The 19745-nt window shown below is 47.1% G+C and overlaps 1 protein-coding gene across 8 annotated transcripts in view; it reads right to left on the bottom strand.

Annotated features, from left to right (window-relative positions):
* Positions 1–3189: 3189 nt before the first annotated feature.
* Positions 3190–19745, bottom strand: part of PHC2 (polyhomeotic homolog 2) — a 161515-nt gene continuing 144959 nt past the window's right edge. For all 8 annotated transcript variants that reach the window (XM_078145513.1, XM_078145512.1, XM_020983397.2 and 5 more), the window contains 6 exons: positions 10606–10808; positions 8431–8560; positions 7326–7440; positions 6177–6318; positions 4983–5259; positions 3190–4626 (listed from right to left, as the gene is read on the bottom strand). In XM_078145513.1, the coding sequence (XP_078001639.1) occupies positions 4472–4626; positions 4983–5259; positions 6177–6318; positions 7326–7440; positions 8431–8560; positions 10606–10808 (1022 nt within the window). In that variant the 3' untranslated portion in view covers positions 3190–4471. The remainder of the gene's footprint in view (positions 4627–4982; positions 5260–6176; positions 6319–7325; positions 7441–8430; positions 8561–10605; positions 10809–19745) is intronic.

Raw genomic sequence — 19745 nt, 5'->3', positions numbered from 1 at the left:
GATGTTGGTGAATCACCAACACCCACAAAGCCAGTTACCTGTTAAGAGGTTGAATTTGAACCCACACCTCTCCTGACTCCAAGTGCAGCACTTCATACTTCGCTAAAGTACTTTTTTTTTTAAAGTGAGGCAACTGGGGTTAAGTGACTTGCCCAGAGTCACACAGCTAGGAAATATTGTGTCTGAGGCTGAATTTGAACTCAGGTCCTCCTGACTCCAGGGCTGATGCTCTAACCACTGTGCCACCTAACTGCCCCTAAAGGTACTTTTCAAAATTAAAGAGGGTCTGTGACAGTTCCTCAGGTGCTTATTTTGGGCTGAGTAGAATTATTCTGAAAGCAGTAGGATTCCCATGAGGGGATTTTGCACTAGGAAGTGGAGGGGTTAACGTGTGGGGAAGGAGAGGGTGGGGAACTGAAGGCACAGACCAGTGGGAAGCGGGGAAGGGACAGAAGAGGCTAAAGCAGAGGAATCTGGACTACCTATCCCGGGAAGCCTTGCACCAACTACCTGTAGCTGCAGCTCCCTGTTAAGGGCTTTCCTAAGTCTGGATCCACTCCCTTCAGTCTCAGATGAATGATAGCTGTTGAGTGTCTACCTGTGAAATGCAGACCCTTTTCTGCTGCTGCAGGAGCAGCCTGGTAGTGGCCACACTGGGGGGGGGGGGTCACACAGGCCACAGTGCCTAAGCATCAGGGTCCTAAAGCTGGTAGAGACCTTACAGATGACCTAGTCCAACTTTCTCATTCTGTACAACAGGAAACAGAAGCTCCTAAAGAGGAAATAACTTGCCCAAAGTCACACACCTAGCAAAGTGGGATGCCAGGTCCAGAACATTTGCCTCTTGACTCCCAGCCCACTCCACTTGTGCTCCACTGCTGTCCTGGCCAAGGCAGTGCCTTTTGGAGGCAGCTGCTTGGTACAGCGGATACAGCACCAGGCCCAGAGTTGGGGAGAGTTCAAATCCTGCTTCACACTTCCTGCCTCCACGACCCTAGGTGAGTCACCTTACCTATACCTATCTGTTTCCTCTACTGTGAAATGGGGATCATAATAGCAGCTACCTCCCCACATTGTGGTGAGGATCAAATCAGATGTGAAGTGCTTCGCTTCACACAGTGCCTGGCACACGGACGCTTGATAAATGCTGACTATACCTGGCTCGGCTTTGAAGTCTCGCTCTCGGATCCCAGGGTATGGGCAAGTAAGGACAGTGCTAGACACTCAGAGCTGCCCAGATATTTGAAAGTTGTTTTTATTTTTTGGTGGTGGGGGGGGGCAGCAGCACTCTTCTTCATCGGGTGCCCAGTGCTTCGACTCCCAGGAAAAGATCTCAATGATTGGAAAGAGGAAGGTTAGTTTAGCCCCTCAGTAAGGGGAGTGTAGGGCCCTGGAAGATGAAGGCTTGGAGACTTTTTCTTAACTAATACTAATGAACCTCAGAATGACTTCCCTGACACTCATATAGGCCTTTGATGCAGTGTCATAGACACATGAAATTGATCTCCAGACTCACCTTTACATACTCTGGTCTCACCCAAGCAGCTGGATGGAGAAACAGAGAGAGCGCCAAGCTCTTCATCCCCTTCCTTCTGCAAAGTGGGACCTTAAGTCAAGCTAGGGAAGTGCTAATATGTTTTACTGATTTCCTATTTCTATCCTTTCCTTTCCAGGAGAATAGCCCCACTTTTTCACGGAGCCATGGGCTTGTCCTGGGCATAATGTCCTTCCCTCCCTTTCCTGACACATTAAGAGAGGTACCTGTCCCTTGGGATGCTATTTCAACATCCATCTCTGTCAATCACCCCTGGTTTGCCCTGAGAACAATTGCTCAAGCCAGCATCAGAACAGGGTGCTTCTGTTGTTATGAGCAGGCTGACTGGCAGGCTCTCATGGGTGTGATGGTAAGGGGTAAATTGGGCTCTTTTCTTTCAGCAGGGATCCCACTGGCTATGGTGAAGCTCCAAGAGCACTCTGCACCTGGGTAGGTCCAGGTGTCTTTTTTTCCCTTCTAATTATTCCCCAGTGCTTAGCATATCAATCTGTAGAGACAAGCATTACAAATGAAATGGGTCTACACCTAAGTTCTCTGGATAATTTTCTTTTGTATTGCTAATATATTTTTCTAAAATCTTATGGCAACATGGAAGTGGCCTTGGGTTATCAAAAGCTATTCTGCCAGAGCATGAACTGGAAAGGTTTTGAGTACAGGCCTGGCCATGGTCTTCCTTCCAAGCTCATCATCACAAGATTGACCGCAATACAAGAGATCAACTTTTTCAGTTCATAAGTAGCGACTTTTTTCAGCCACAGCAAATCCCAAAGACTGACAGAATTACCAATTCTCAAAGTATTCAAGAAGGCCAAAAATACCTCCTGGGTTTATTTTCTTATTGTTCAAACCCTGCTCATTTGCCAAAACCCAGGGAGGGGCTGGAAGCCAGTGACTTGACACCCCTTGGCCTTTCTTCATTCACACTGCTGGAGCCCTTAGGGCTCCTGTGGCCAGGGCTGACCTGAGCTCTAATTGCACAGACACCATTTATTTTCAGCATCTCCATCCCCTCAGGGTGATCTTCTCCCCACTTTGGCAACCTCCCCCAAGACTCTACCACACTCCTGATATTCTCAAACTCCATCAGATTTTGCCCTCCTTGTGTTCATATCTGCCCTTTGCCGGGGCTTACCTAGCCAACTAATGGTGCTATGTATACACGTTTCAGCAGGGACTTCCTGGAGACAATGCCTTAACCCAAAAGAAGAGGGGAAGGGGGGTTCCCTACCTCAGGTAATTACAATAACTGCTCTTATTTCTCAAGCGTTTCACTCATACTGTGCCTATGGGGGCGGGCACAGGTAGCAGTTTGCCCAAAGTGTGCTTTCTGGCTAGTGAACGGAGCAAGGACTTCTGAGTCCAAGGCCAATGCTTCCTCCCCTCCCCACTGCGCCATAACGGGAAGCTGCAAGGAGCGGAGTGGAGGTGGTTCACTATACGGCCATCCAGTCAATGCCATCTTCTCCTTTCTAGTGCCGCACACTGTTTGCTCTTCTGCCGTTCTTGCCCTTCAATGTTATATGATGTTGAGGCACAGGGGCAGCCACCTCTACTGCCAAGTCCTCAGGGAGCCACACCACTGCCATTCAAGCCTGGAGGCAGAAGCCCGTGGGGGAGTAAGGGTACAGCAAAGGCAGGTTTTAGAGATTTATTTAATTAAAAAAAAAGGTCTCTAAAAAGTCCTTCATTTCCCATTTCTACCCTGCCTAGAGGGTGAGGAATAGCTCAAGTGAAGGAGGTACCCACTTTGTTCAGGGAAAAGCTCCATTCTCCCCCAACCCCTTCCCAGTCTGCATGAGGCCAGGTGAGTCAGAGGTGGGGGGAGCTCTTTTCCCTTCCCACCCTACCTTCTTGAGAGGCCCAAATGGATGCTGGGAAGTTTTAGAGGCAAAGAGGTGCAGGAAGAGGAGGTGAGGAGATGGCCTTTTTCAGACCAACCGTGACACAAGAGCTGTGCAATCCCTTTCAACAGTCCCTGGGTCCCCAAGGCCTTGGCCACTGGGGGTGGTGTGAATGGAAGAGGCCGTGCCCTTCATGCTGGCGTTTGACAAGGGGCCTTTCCTTAATGCTGCTCGTGGGAAAGCAGGGCATTCGGAAGCAATTTGTAGCATGTCACGATGGCCTCATGAGTCCAGAAAGAAGAATCCCCAATCCTCTCCCTTACAGACCCTCCCGGCCTCTGTGCTGAGGCTGCAGCTCCCTCATTCTCCACCTGAGGGTGAGTGGAGTCCAGGACAAAGCACTGAGAAGACACCTGGATAAAGCCAGAAGGAAGGAACTCAGCCCATCTGCCAGTCCGGGCTCTCACACACAGTCACACACACAGCGTTAAGGCGTATGGGCCAGCAGGCGTGGCCAAATCAGGTCCAGCTTCTCTCTCTCCACCTATACATAGCAGTGCCTGTATGGGGGAATTCTTGGCTATTTCAGAACCAGGCTGAAGGGGGAGAAGCTGATGAAGAAAGAGTTAACCAGCTTAGGGAAGGATAGGGCATGAAGCAGGCAATGGCTGCCTTGGCCTATGTCCAGGCCTGGTGGTCTTCCTTGACAGTTACCCACTTGGGTTGGGGAGCTCTGGCCACCTGTGCCTCTGAGGGGTGAGGATGGGGGCTAGGGTGGACAGGGAAGAGAGCAGGGCTAGAGCCATGGGACTTCAGAAGAAGCTGATGCTACCAATATTTACAAGCACAATGCCCCAACTTCTGCAGCCACCTGCCTACCTCCGTCCTCTCCTGCAGAAATGCAAGGGCCCTGAGGGTGAGGGAGGAGGCTGACAGAGCCCCTCCTCCTCAGCCATGCCCAGGAGGATCATGGCCCCTTCTTTATGCCCCGTGGGAACATTTTCTTGTGCTCTGCTCAGTTAGGGTGCAAGGAGCTCCCAGGGAGAAGAGAAGGGGTCTTTTCCATGGCCAGGTCCTAGGAGTCCTTGAGCATGCTGATGCGTGCATAGATCTTCAGGGCCGGGCCAAGCTTGATGTTCATGGCACTCATCAAATGGTCTTCCTTGAGCAATAACAGGGCCTGCCCATCAATCTCCTGGGCACGAAACTCTTCTGCAATCTCCTGGCAGCCTGGAAAAGAAGACAAATCTGTTGAAGTTGGTAGTGGGGGCATGAGTAAAAAGAGATCTGTAGGTAGGAAGCATCACTACCCTCCCTGCTCAAGGGCCAAAAGAAGGTGGCAGAGCAGGAGCGCTCACAACAAGGGCAACGAGGCTGGATCTTTCCCAGGAAATGGCTCTCAACTGCCGTTGCTGGGAGATCAATTATTCTCTCTGGGCAGTAATGTGCCTCAGAATGCCCCTTCCTTCTTCCCTCCTACACAAAAAAGAGCACCTGAGAGCCAGCAAGAGTGCGGCAGTCCCTTCCCAACGTCCAACTGTGAGACCCTCAAGTTCCCAGGAGAAGGGATCTTCTGGGGCTCCTACCTGGCAAAGAACGGATGAACTCATAGACATCTTCCACATTCCATTTGGTGGGTTCACTGGGCAGGAAGTGGTGGCCGACACCCACCAGGTCCCTCATGTGCATGTCGGGGAGCTCCAGGTCCCGCTGGCCCTGGCGCCGTCGTGAGGTGGAGGAGCTGGCCGAGATGGGCGACAGGGGCTCCTCGTAGCTTGAGTTATCCGAGCAGCGACTCGAGTCTTCTTGGCTGTGGGTCAGCTGCAACGCTGCTGTGACTGAGAGAGGCACGGCCCCTGCAGGCTGGGGAAACAAACACAGAGCTTGAGCTTTGGGGAAGGGCAAGATCCCTCCTGGGCGGCAGCACTAGGGGGCTGGGGGCTGGGGTGAGGTACTTGGGAACAAGGACTTGCTCCCCAACCACTCCGGGAAGGGGGATGCGGGCAGGGAAAAAGGGAAAATCTCTTTCAGCATCTTCCAGGAATTCCCAACTCTTCTACAACCAAGCACGTGGTTCCTTGGACAACCCATCTCTGTATTGGGGAAAGGAGGGAAATCTAAGTGGTTCAGGAGATCTCCCTGGAGTAGGCATATCAAGATTCAAAGGAGAGGGGTAGAATCGGTCAGCTCCGAGGAGCACAAGACACAAGGGAAAGCCACCTCGTGAAAGGTTGGGAGCCCCGAAAATCCAAGTGATGGCAGGAGCCCGGCTTTAGAGGTCATCCAGTCCACTTCTCTCATCATACAGACGAGAGAGGAAGAGACTTGCCCATGACCACACAGGTAGTTAGCACAAGAGGTGGGCTTCGAATACAGGTTCTCTGACTACAGTCAGTGCGTTCCCGCTGGGCCACACTGCCTCCATCATGTACTCATCGTGTCTGGCCTTTTTTGTATTTGCCTACATTATCTTACCTCCCCCTCAAGGAGAGAAGTGAATCTGAGGTTCTGAGATCGACAGGCTGGCCCTGTTATTGCTCAAGAAAGACCATCGGAGTGCCATGAACATGTAGGTGCCTGAGGGTTGCCAGGAAGCTCCGAGCATGGCACCCAGCACAAAGGGAGTTCGGCTGAGGGTTTTGTGCACTGGAGAGCACAGTAAAGGACACAGTGCAGCTTCTGCACCAGACAGTGCCTACAGGAACTGGAGAGGCTGCCCAGAGCCCAGCTTGGCATGGAAGAGTACATGGGAAGGGGGCTGGGCCGATGAGCCCTCTCACCTGCTTCTTGGCATCCTTGGGCAGTGCTGGCAGGCTTGCCTTGCTGGCTCGCCGGCGGTTATGGGGGGCAGCCCCTGGTTTCTGCAGCTTGCTGCGGTCAGAGTGGAAGAGTCCCACACGCTTGGTACAGCCCACGTTGTACCTGCCCAAGCCCAGTGAGAAAGGGGTTAAGGCCTCTGGGAAGTTGAGTAGCCAACACCAACTGCCCTTCAGCTCCCAACTGGAGAGCACTGTGAAGGGAGGTGACAGTAAGGCCACCACCAAGTCCAGCTGGGTCTTCCCTAGGCAAAGCCAGGGCACCTGGACACAGCTTGAGATAGCCCAATTCTACTCAAGGAGTTGGATAACAGTAAGGACATTGTTCAGAGATCCCTACCCATCACTGGTCTTATTGACCCTAAGCAGCTCTACCCTCAATCCAGAAACCGAGGGTTTCGTATTCAGGTGTCCCTCTGCCTCTGCCACTGAGGCCGCATGGGACAGGAGAAACATTAGGCAGTTACCTGCAATCGTTACTGAGCTGTCATGTAATCCCATATAGGGAACAGTTGGGAAGAAGGGCTGTGACTTCAGGGAAAGCTTCAAACAAAAGGCATTATGACAGGGATTTGGCACAGGCCTCAGGAAGGGAGGGTATGAACTACACTCACAGGCTACTGCCTGTCCTCTATGTCTGGGATGCTCTTTAATCTGCTCTGGCTCTAGGCCCTGGGCCTCAAGATTCTAGTTTTCACTGGATACAGCTGAGTCCTATCCAGTGTGTGCTTAACGCAGGCAGATTACAGCCACTAAAACAGAAAACATCTCTGGCAGATGGGGATGGCAGAAAAGCCCTCGGAGGCATCAAGAACCTGGTAAGATTAAGACCAGAAACTAAGGATGCCTCAGACAAAGGAAAGGAGAAAACTGGGGAAAAGCAGGCAGTTCGAGGGGACAAATGGCCAGGGAGGAAACTGGAAAAGACAACAGGACCCTGTGATTAAAAGCTCATGAGGCTGATACACACAGGCTCCCTGATTCCCAAGTTCACCTATCAGGCATCAAGAAAAACTTGTCTAGGCCTGTTTGAGCCACTACTGCCCTCTAAGGTGTCAGAGAGAATGCTCTCCCTGCTGGGGAGAGCAGGGCAGCAGGGTTGAGGCCACTCACCTCTTGGCACACGCCATAGAACAAAAGCGTTTGGAACGTTTGAACTTGTAGGCAAAGTCCACTCGGCCACAAAGCTCACACTTGAGTTTGAGGGGAGTCCCCTCCTCTTTGGATTCTGAAAGGTACACAACGAATTCTTAGTCTGAGAGGGTGCTGGTCACCTTCCTGTTCAGCAGGTTCCTTACTCCACGCGCTTCAGTGTGTTCCTATAGCTGCCAGATCCAGCAGCAGCCCTGCCACATCACTACAGGCAATTCCAAGGACTCAGGCTATTCCACTGTCTGGTTTGGGGGCTTTTTTTTTGGGCTGGAACGACCCAAGGGGATCTTGTGATTCCCCTGTAAGAATTCACTCTCTTGGTTTCCCTTTTTCAAGTGCTCTGAGTCCAAGGGTCAAACAGGAGCTGAGAAGCACAGTTCCCTTCTTATTACCATCAAGAGAAAACCACCATCCTCCCAGTCACCCAGGCTCACAAAATAGGTGTCATCCTTTACTCCTCACTCTTTCACCCACCCCCATCCAAGCTGTTGCAAAGCCTGGTCAATTCTACTTTTGCAATATCTCCTGAATATGCTCCCTTCTCTGCTGACACTGCCAAGCTTCTGATACAGGCCCTCATCACCTAATGCCTGGACTATTGCAATAGCTGCTGGAGGTGGGGGGGGGTGGGTCTGCCTGCCTCAGGGCTCTCCCCACTTCCAGTCCATCCTCCATCTAACTACCAAGTGACTTTCCTTCTCCCTCCCTGACCCCTCTCTAGCTGACTCCTCCTGCCCTAGAAAGCAGACCACTGGAGTCATCCACGATCGGAGTGGCATGCCTCACAGAATTCTAATACAGGCTCCCAGAGCAGACCCAACAATCTGCAAGGGAAAAGCAGGCAGTTCGAGGGGACAAATGGCCAGGGAGGAAACTGGAAAAGACAACAGGACCCTGTGATTAAAAGCTCATGAGGTTGATACACACAGGCTCCCTGATTCCCAAGTTCACCTATCAGGCATCAAGAAAAACTTGTCTAGGCCTGTTTGAGCCACTACTGCCCTCTAAGGTGTCAGGAGAGAATGCAGAGAACAAGACCAGTAACCTCAAAGCCTGGCACACTCACCTTGCAGATAGGGCTCCTCCATTTCTGAATCGGTGGTGGTGGTGTTCTCTTGCTGTGGGAGTTTCTCAGGCAAAAGCCCTTGTGCATACTTCTTCTTAAGGTTCCCCACCAGCAGGGACGAACGTCCCACCTACAGGATGAGAAGACAGGGCCTGGGAGATTAGGACAGCCCACAGTTCAATGTCATATCACGGTCTCTATCCTCATCAAGATAATATATAGGAAGTGCTCTGGTGCCAAACACTAGTTGGTCTCCACAACTCACAGTAGCAAGTCTCAGTTGGTGCCAGCATTCATGGCTGCTGGCATCACCCTAGTCCTGGAACTCACAAAGCAGAATACCAAATGGGGAGGTTGACTTTAAATGGGAACAAATGACTGGCTCAAGAGGCTAAGAATAGGCTGACTCTCAGAAGTGCCCAGGGGCACAAGCTCCTTCTCTTTTCCTTTGCACTAGCCAGCACATGAGTGAGACTGAGAAGTGATAAGAGAAATAAACCATGACAATCAGCTGAGGCCCGGAGGTGCTGTCTTGATGATGACTCTTCTCCTCAGCCCTCTGCCACCCTGCTCCCAAAGGCCAGGGAGAAGAGAACGGAAAGCCAGTCACAAATTCACATGACAACCCCAAGGGCTGCTAGGACACTAGCCCGGATTCTTCACTGCAACTATTCTTCCTCTGACATACAGAACATGGCTTGCAAATGTAACCATAAAATCACACAGTGCTTAGATCCAGGGAATGAATGGCGGGTTAAATAATGCTCTCTGGCACTACTTTTAGAAGCTCGTTGGTTTCCCTAAATAGTCTTCCCAGAATCAAGCGTTCTCTAGTGAGCACAGGCTTAAGGAAGGACATTCTGGTCCAACCAGGGTAGTAGGGCAGTCTGGGATTGGACCACTTCTACCCACTCTGTTCTTGGTCTACAACACCCTGCAGCTGATTCCAAGATGTATTATCTTTTATCATTATTCAGAGTATCGGTTCCTCTATCATAAGATTATATGCAAGATGCCTACTGGTAAGCATCCAGATCCTTTCCAGATGGACAGGAGAAAATGGTAAAGAAAAGCAGGCTGGCATCTCTAGGGGGCTGGTGGAAATGTTTCTGGTGGCCAGAGTTCCTACAGTTGGAAGGGGTGCTAAAACACTCATGGCTTTGGGTCCCTTCAGCCTGTAAAGCAATCACGAAGCAGAAGAACTATCTGTTCTGAAGTCCCTCAAAACAGCTCCTCCAGTTCCTCTTGGGTTTTTTTTTGTTGTGTTGTTGCTGTTCAAAGGAACTACTTTTTTGGTCTTCTATATTTTGGGGTCAGTAGTTGAGATAAAGATATAGATATGGAAAGGACTTAGAGACCTTCTAATCTAGCCCCCTCATTTTACAGATGAGAAAACTGGGGCCCAAGGAGGTTAAGTGACTGGCCCAAGGTCAAATGGGTAGTCAGTGAAAGAGACAGAATTTGAATCAAATCCCTAACTCCAAAGTCAACCCAGCTCCCACTGGACCATGTTCCGCCCCTCACACAGCTTCCTGCTGCGACAGAGCACTTCTGATGATCCTCTCCGCTAAGGTCTTCTGAGAGCCTCTGCTTTGGAGAAGGGCTTTTCCGGGACCCTGGTGTCTTTCCATACCAGTCTTGACATTAGCTGCTGCCCGATCCCATTACATGGCTGTTCTTTCAATCTTTCACTTATGCAGGATATTAAGAATTTGCTTCTACAAGGTTCCTCTTGCTTTTCAGCTAGTCAGCCATATGCTTTCCCATCTGAGTTTGTGTTTTCAATTTTAAGTACCATGGGAATAAGAGTCGTACTACTGATTCTCACATTGGTACTGGGACAGGAGGTGTTCCAATCCAAAGAAGAATATTGTGCCTCAACTACCAGAAAGATCCTTTCACAGGTCTGACCATGTTACAATAGTCAGTGATGCCTCTCTGACCAGGAACAGTGTGGATTTCCTAGGGAACTTCCTAATTTATCTTCACTGAGCCAATCTGGATCTGGATGAATACTTACTTGGTCCTGGAAAGAAATGGGCTTTTAAGACATGGTACAAAGAGAGGAAGAATGGTTATCATATTCAGGACTTTGCATGGAAGTGTTAAAAAGAAAAATTAATACACATCCAAAATAAACTTTTTTTGAAAAAGGGGAAAAGAAGTAGTCCGTACCGGGAAAGGCTCCGCCCCCTCCTGGATCACAAACCCCTCGATAACATGCGTCAGGATGTGGGGTTTCACAATGGCCTGTGGCGGCTTATTCTCACCATTCTGGGGGGCAGTGCCAGTGATGCTGGAGGCAGAGTTTCCGTTCCCCGAGGTCATGCCGGGGCTGCTGAGGTCGTTCAGTGCATAAGCAATGCCCTTACCTGTCTCTGTAGCAAGGGAAATATGAAGACACAAGGAGGAGGGATCAGAACCAGAGGCTGGACAGAGATACACATGCGACAAAGCTGGGTCAAAGGGAAAACCGCTGACAAAGATGTGCCTGGCTTTTCCTGGGGATGAGAGGACTGAAGACCAGACTATATCCCAAGCAGTATCAGGTACCCTCATTCACACCTACTTAAAAGGAGGGGAGAGGAGTCAACTATGAAATTTTCCAATAGCACCTGAAAATAGGTCTACATAGCAGCCCTCTGGTCAGAACACTTTAACTTACACAGACATAGTAACTATCATTTGGGAGTTTGTAATCTAGGACAGTCAACATTAACTTGTACAAATAAGTACAAAAACCATTCTGATCAACAGGGAACATTTAACCAACCTAACAGTGACAACCCAAACTACAATCTGGCCAAAGTTCCTGCCCAATCTACTGCTTCCCATAATTAGTCTCAAATGGCTTTCCTCTCTGCAAAACACGACTTTCATGACTACTGGTTTTCTATGGATTCTTATCCACTCTTCAAGTGAACCAGAGAAGAACAAAATCCTAGAGGTTGGAAAGAAACTTAAGAATCATTCAGTCTAGGGGGTTCTTAACCTGGAGTCCCAAGGGTATCTGGATGGATTTCAGGGGGTCCATGGAAAAAAAAAGACACTTATTTTTTTCTAACTCTTTGTTTCCTCTGTAATTCTATCCATTTTATCTTATGCATTTAAAAACATGATTCTGATAAAGGGTCTACAGGCTTCTCTGGACTTGCCCAAGGGTACAGGACACAAAAATGTTCAGGAGCTCTCATCTAGTCCAAATCCTGGTCAGATGAATCTCATTTAATCTAAGCCTAACAAGTGACATCATGCCTCTACTGATCATTCTTCCCCCAAATCTTACCTCAACTCTTTCCTGTGGATTTTTATCACTTCAAAGACAACCAACTCTACCACCATACCCACCCCATTTTTAATCAACAAACATTTGGGAACCATCTACAAAATCCAAGAAACAACAGATTAAAAAACAAACCAAAACAGGACAGTTTTTGCCTCAGGCAGCCTACCAAAATTCTACATTACCACTGATCCAGGCTCATCTAAATACCTCTAATACCTATGTTAGAAACTAGTTTAGTGAATGGTCAAATAATTATAACTGGGGCGGGGGTGGGGTGGGGGGAATTAAAATTACTAATTAAAAACCAAAACTAAATGCAATCAAGTTTCAAAGGTATTATATGACTTTTTACAAAAGTAAAAAAAAAAAGTAATCTACATTTATAATACAATAAAGATCTAAGTTACCATGACTGAGCAGAAAGTCTTAATTTCAAACTATGTAACCTTAATACATACAGTGTGGTATAGAAAAGTTTAAGGCCTACTTTGACTGATTGCCAGTATTCTCAATCCTTTATTACTAAGCATTTGGCTATAACATAAGCAGCCGGCAACCATCTCTTTCTATCACGTGATGAAATTCAGGGTTAAGGGGGAATTAGCCAAGAAGACGTTTTTGCTGATGAGATTTTTAAAGGTCACATTAATGAATTTACCAAAGTGAGTCTGGATTCACTTAAGAATATAGAAATGATAATAACCTAGCTTTTAAGAACAGTAATTCCCACTGAAGCATATTTTTCTTCTGATACAATTTATAGTAGAGAATTATTTAGGAATAAAAAAAAAATATCTCTTTCTCAACACAGTATTTTAAATTTCTCATGCTGATCCTGCTTTTAAAGTCCTATTACTTTGCATATATATGGAAAGCAGTTAAAAAACTTTAAACTCTGCTATGCCATTTAATTATAATGGGCCAAGGAAAAATATTGAGAATACAAAATCTGGTTGCAGTTTTTGTAACTGCTGTATTTTGAACTACTGTCCAAACATATCCTGGCAAAAATATCTCCTAAAGAAATTCATGACTGACTTGATGAACTGGAAATGGGTCATCTCACAATGACTTCAGAATTTTCTGCTTCAATTAATGTGACAAACAGACCAAAATGGATAACATTTCTGACACATCTGCAAAAATAAATGTGAAAGAACATCAGTGGCAAAAGCACTGCTTTTGGGGTGTAAGGACCCAAGTTTGAATATAAACTCCACAATTTGCTACACGTATGAACTCTGGCAAAATACAATACCTCTTTCTCTCGGGACCTCAATTTTCTTATCAGCAAAATGGGGGCTAACTTTTAAGGCCTACCTTGAAAGCCTCTAACGTTGTAAAAATAAGCAATAACTTTAAAATACAAAGCCAATCTTCTAAAAATGAAAGCTACATCTATTTCCAAATTGAGTTTTCCTGTCTAATGACTTAAATTATTTCACTCTATTACAAACACTGATTGACACACGCTCAACACGCTCATTCCCCTTGGCAGAACTTTACCTACCACCTTAACATTGAATCCCCTGCCTCCCTTAGTATGGTTTCCTCTAACCTTGTGAAGACTCTTCTATTCCTATTGTCTCTTATCTCAGATGTAAATCATTAAATTGTTCATTAAGTTTATTAAAACATTTTAAATCCTAGTCATAATAATAATAACATTTACATAGCACCTACTGTGCGCCAGGCACTGTGCTAAGCACTTTACAATTATCTCATCTGTTCCTCACAAAAACCTTACAAATAGGTGGCATTGTCCCCATTTTACTGATAAGGAAATTGAGGCAGACCATGGTTAAGTGACTTGCCCAGGACCACACAGCTGGTAGGCGTCCAAGTCCTGCTTTGAACTCAGGTCTTCCTGACTTTAGGCCTGATGCTCTACCCTCTGTGCCACCCAGCTATCCTAATAGAGGGTAAGTAGGTGGGTGAATAACTCCAAATGTTACATTCTCTACTCAGCTCAACACTGGCCCAAAGTCAGGAAGTCTGTGTTCTAAGCCTGATTATTCCATGTACTAGTTGTGTGGCAGTAAGCCAAGTCATTCCTACCTGAGCCTAAATCTCCTCTGTACAAGGATGGGGAGTCCCTGTGATCCCTCCCAGTTCTGGTATCTGAGGACACTAGGATTCCATGGTGAGCTCAGGGGCTGGGGTAGTTTTTCCTTTACCCTTGGCAAAGGCAGAATTCTAGCTCTTGAGAGTAGAGAAGAGCAAAGTGCCCATCTGTAGAGGGCGAGTACATGAGACTATGTTGCTATCTTTAAAACAACACTGAAACAATCACTCTACTGTGACTTTTCAGACCTTAAACACTAAAAACCACAAGGGACTATGAAAAAGTGCCTTACATACATTCTCTTTTGACCCTCACAATCTCATGAAGAAGGCAAATATTAATATCTCCATTCTACAGATGAGGAACACTTAGGCTGAGAGTTCAGTGGCTAGAAATGGTTATGGAGCTAGTAAGGGCTAAAGGATGGATTTGAACCTGGTTCTAAAATACTGCTACTGAGCAATATACCACAACACTGCCATGACGTGGCCAGGGGAATATTTTGTGGTCCTGTCAGGGTCTGGAGCTGCTTTTCTATGTGGTCACCCTGGAGGTCAATTTATTCCCTGTTCTAATAACAAAGGTAGTTGGACTATTTCTGGAATAATCAAATACAACTTTGCCCTGTGACAAGCTCAGCATAATGAGATTACATTAATATCTTTCCCAGGCCTCCCAATCTGCTCCAAGGACAACCTGCTGCTCTATGTTGGTAGGAGAGAGACACTGAAACTTAGACCTACTCTACTGGCCCTCAGTCTGTATCAAGAGCTGGAAATAGAGCACCAGATGTGGAGCCAGAGGGTCTGGGTTCAAATTCTTGCTCTACCATATAATACTGTGTAACCATAGGCAAGTCACTTATCCACTCTGGGTGGTATCCTCAAACACAAAATGAAAAGACTGTATTAGAATGACCCCTAAGGTCCCTATGTGCCTCTGATCTGTCTTCAGAGTCAGTGCCTCCTGTAGCTTTCTTTTTTTTTTTTGCCTCTTTTTTTGTGAGGCAATCAGGGTTAAGTGACTTGCCCAGGGTCACACAGCTAGTAAGTGTCAAGTGTCTGAGGCTGGATTTGAACTCAGGTCCTCCTGACTCCAAGGCTGGAGCTTTATCCACTGTACCACCTAGCTGCCTCCTGTAGTTGTCTTAATAAGCAATGGAGTTGTGCAGGCATTGCCTCAGCAGTCCCCTAAGACCCCAGAACCCTGAAGAAGGCATAGGAAATATGATGGGAAAGGAAATAAACATAAACTTCAAGCTCAAGTGCATTGTATTTTTTTGTGGTGGGGGGTGGGGAGTGGTCAGGGATCTATCCCACAGCAGGAGGAGCCAGTGTCCTAACACCAAATCAGGGTGTCTTTAGGGAGATTATGTAATACATGCCCTGCTCCAAATTCCATCTTCATTCTGCCAACGTAAGATTTGACTCTTCCTGACAACTCTTTTTCCAAGTTTTAATTTCTCCAAATTGAAAAAAAAAAAAAGAATAAAGAATAGCTCTTGCTAGGGCATAACAGAACAGGCACTTCAGGTCCATCGTTACCAACGTAGTATGCTTGGCTTTCATCAGGGCCTGTAAGTGCCTGAACGTGACACCTGGCACTGGCTGATGTTTGCAAAGCACTTTCCAAAGCCAGAATGATTTAGGGGCTGTTAGGTTTGGTGCCTGCCTACAATAGCACGACATCTTCAGGCATCTGTCTACTGCAGGAATACTGTCAGATAGATGCTTGCTGCTTAAGAAATCTTGGGCTCGGTTCCTCCCCCTGCAGCGTGGTGTTTCCAACAGAAGCTAATGCAGTGTGGAGCTGGAAGTTAGACGTGAGCCCCCTAAAGCCAGATACCTCCTCACTGCACATGTTTACAAAGCCATTCCGTCTGTTAGAAGCCAGTAGGTGTCACTGCCTCCAAGCTGATCACAAGATGAAGTCCCACCAAAGAAAGTGCCACCTCAGAACCCAGGCTGCAGGAGACATCGATGGTCAGCACGAGACAGTGCTGCGTAGCGCAGAGTGTTGAACTTAGAGGCAAGAAACCAGGGTCTGCCTCTTGCCCCTGTAATCATTTCACAGCAAGATATTTAATCTCTCCAAGCTTTGGGGATGGTAATATTGCTACTACCTACCTTGTGGGGTTACTGTGGGTGGCAAACTTTAAACTGTGGGTTATTACTATAGAATTAGAAGTGATTAAGTGTGCTGAGAGATGACAACTGACAGCTGGGACACATCTGATAATGCCTCCTTAAGCCACCTTGCAATGTGTTTCAGGGCTAACATTTGCTTGTGGGTGCTTCTGATTGCACCATACCATACTTCCAGTAAAATAAGCTACTGTGAAAGGTCTTATTCCAGAGAAGCTGGGAAGGGGTCCAGATTTCCCATTCTGCTCCCCCTCAGAGAATAGAAAGCACCACTCAGAGAGATGCAAAATACCAGCTCAAGGAGAACGCCCTCCCTATACTTGATCTATTTCTGGTTCTCACTTTTGTAGGTCATGGGAACAGTTCAATCTTCTGACTTAAAAGGTTCTTGAAGCCCTTGTTAGGCTAGAAGTAGGGCAAGGCAGATAGTGCTAGCAACAAAAGACACTATAAGGAGGCATAATAGGGATCATTTGCCCAGAGCTGACTGCTCAAATGATAAAACAAGGTCCCCTATATAGGACACAGAGCCCCTCACAGCTCTTGGCACTGAAGTCATGTTCACTGCATTTCAACTAAGTTAGCTCATTCACATGTGGACAGGAAAAGTGACAGGGAAATTCACAAGTAACTGTGTCATATAGCCTAAGTTTAAGTAGGACACCTGCAAAGTGAGGGGTACTGAAACAACAGAGAGGGATGGCTGGCGCTCAACAGGAACAGAGAGGGTTGGTTGTCCCTTCTACCTCCATGGGGCGAAATGGGAAAAGGTCTGGGGGAGTAATGCCCAGGCATCCATAAAAAGGGACTGAGATTACAGTTCTGGTTCTAACACTAAAAGCTAAACAGTTATATTCTCTCTGAGCCTGACCTTCCTCATCTATAAAATGAAGACTCTCTAAAAATCTATAAAAAGAGACTCTCTAAAGTCTCTCCCAAGATCCACCATTCTAAGATGATGTCATGGGCCATATTCTCTTCTTTCTATACCAGACATTCCTAATCCGGGGCCCAAAGAGATATTTCAAGGATTTGTGAACTTGGATGGGAAAAAAAAATGATGCCATAATTTTCACTAATCTTTGCAACTGATCATTTCCTTCCACTAGGAATTTCTTAAAAAGCTAAAACATTATTCTGAGCAAAGGTCCACAGGCTTCACTACACTGCCAAGAGGGTTCAGGACACAAAAGGGAAGAGTCTCTGATTTACACTCTCTTGATGATATCGTCAGTTCTCATGAAGGCTTTACAATCATCTCTGCAGTCTCAGATCTCGTGTCTCTTAAGCTCCTCTCCTCCAACACCATACGCCTTCTGGACACCTCCAATTCCACGGAGCCCCAGTGGAACTCATTCACTTTCTAACTCACTATCTAAACTTGTCTCTCTTCCAAATGTCCCTGAGGATACTACCATCCTTCTAGTCACTCAGCTGCATAACCTTGAAATTATCTCAGCTCTTCTTTCTTACTCCCTCTCTTGCCATATTCTGTCACTTGCAACATCTTTCAGATTCTACCTGTGTGCAGGCCTGCCCACATTCCCCTCTCTCCACAGTCCCCTTTAGAACCTTTCCTCTGGCCTATGACACATGACTGGTGTGGGGGGATTAGGAACCCTCTCTCTAGTCTACCATACAACTGTCGAATTCATTTGGACGATACCTAAAGGAAAAGTTCAATAATCTCACTCCCCTCCCCTGCTTGAAATACTTCTACGGCTCCCTATTATGTCCAAGATAAAATAAAAACTGCCGTTTTGTATTGAAAGTTCTTCTCAATCTGGCATCAGCCTCTATCTTTCCTCATGCACTTTCAGCCAATCTGACCTACTGCACTTCCCCATACGGGCCTTCCCACCCTTGAATGCTCTCACCCTATCTATTGTAATCCCCTACCTTCAAAGCTGAGCTCCAGTGCTACCTCCTCTAAGACACCTTTCCTGATCTGCTCCCAGTCTGTGTAGCCTCACTGAAGCACTCTGTACTTCAATGTTATAACGATCTTGGAGGCAGGGGCAATAGGGCTGCTACTTAATTGTTTGCTGAATGTAGTTCAGTTGCTCCTATTTCTGGCCTCCGGGGCAGAGCTGAGCAATTCCACTCTTTCTTCCATGGGAGAACCCTTCAAATGAATCACACTGATCCTAACACTTTTCTTCTTCTGGCTCAAACCTGGGCTCTAGCTCCAGCGCTGACACTACCTACCACAGCTCAGAAAGGCTTAATAACATCAGTGTCCACTAGAAATTGTAGCAGTTTGAGGTTGTCCAATTATCAGGGAAGATGGAGTCTAAGTGAGATACCTGTAGGGGTAGGGCCAAGGTCTGCTACAGATGCAGGGAACAGTGTCTTCACCTATAGCCATGGTGATTGGGGAAGGGATCAGGAAAAAAAATAGGCTGGACAAGGACCCTGGGGTCTCAATTTTAGAAATCAGGCTTTTTTAGGCAAAGTGATTAAATCTTATAAGATAAAAGGCCCAAGCTTACCATCTACAGGCAGACTGGGTGAGGGTAGTCTGAGGCTCTACTCAGAGAACTGGGTCCAGTGCTTCAAAAGAGAGCTTTTGCATGGTGAATGATGGAGTGCCACACCAGCCTACTTGCTCCACCTCCACCCCCACCCTCCCAACCCGATTTAAGGAACCTTGGCTGAGTGTTATTTCTTCTGGGATTTGAATATGAATAACAAGATCTTCACAAGTAGAGTCTCCAAGTGCTGATCTCAGCTCTTCTGATAGGATGCAGGGACTGAAGTCCCTGCACTTGGAAAGAATACGCTCCACCATTCAAAGATACTTTTTAACATTCTACTAAGACAGTTATTAGTGCGACGAAGGGGACGGCACAACCCACATAAGAGTTTAAGTCCTATACGAATGTGAACTATCATCTACAATTATGCTTGTGACTGCTGATAGCCACGCTGAGTCATCCTGTCTGCACTGAGTACCTAAAAGTTGCCGCCATTACCAAGTCACTCCTAGAATTCACAGCGAGCTGTCAACTGAAGGGGCAGAAATGCTTAGCATCTTTAAAGCCCTAAATAACTTTTTCCAAAACTATTTGGTTATTTTGAAACCAAAGTGACATATCCCTTAATCAGAATGAGGGCTGATGCTTTGTATCCAGTAAATCTTAAAAGCCCTGGAGGTGCTTCCGAGATAAAGGGAGCTGGTTGACCAAGCAATCGATGCTGCTCTTTATTCTGGAGGCCCAAGTGCTGTAGACTAGGGAGAGCTGAGCAGCCAGAATGCTGCCTTCCCAGGCAGGAAAGTTACCCCACTCTCCCAATTACCATACAGCTGCCTTTCATGCTGCCCCCTCAGGGCACAGGGAAAGGGAATGAGGAGCTGCCCATTGGCTTCTTCCCACCAAAAGGTGGACCAGCCAAACTGGAAGCAGGGAAGGTTTTCAGGCTTTTGTATGTACCAGAGATAGAAGAAATCAATGGGGTGAACAGACCCCTCCATGTGCTGGCCAGAATAAGGAGAGCAATGGAAGGCTTCCAAACAGCTGCAGATTGCTTCCCGCCCACAGCCTCAGCTCTAAAATTGGGGCTTTTGCCCCTAACTGGAGTCCCCCACATCAAACTGGTAGCAACAATAGCAGATGCTGTTATTGGAGTGACAGGGAAATGCAAAGCAAAGCATCATCCTAGCTGCAAAAGACCAGGCAAGTTGTTCACACAATATCATGACTTTCCAACTGAGACAGATCCCATGATACCCACTGATGTTTACAGGGGAGGGCTTCTAGCTCTTCTCTTAAGATGTGGCCAAGAGTGCTCTGGAGGCCTGGACAAGGCCCTCATTTTT

Source organism: Phascolarctos cinereus, unplaced genomic scaffold (genome assembly GCF_003287225.1).
Source record: "Phascolarctos cinereus isolate Bilbo 61053 unplaced genomic scaffold, phaCin_HiC Scaffold_726;HRSCAF=1367, whole genome shotgun sequence".
Lineage (NCBI taxonomy): Eukaryota > Metazoa > Chordata > Mammalia > Diprotodontia > Phascolarctidae > Phascolarctos > Phascolarctos cinereus.
The sequence above is the reverse complement of the archived record's forward strand: the minus strand, read 5'-3'. Positions and strand labels throughout refer to the sequence as shown.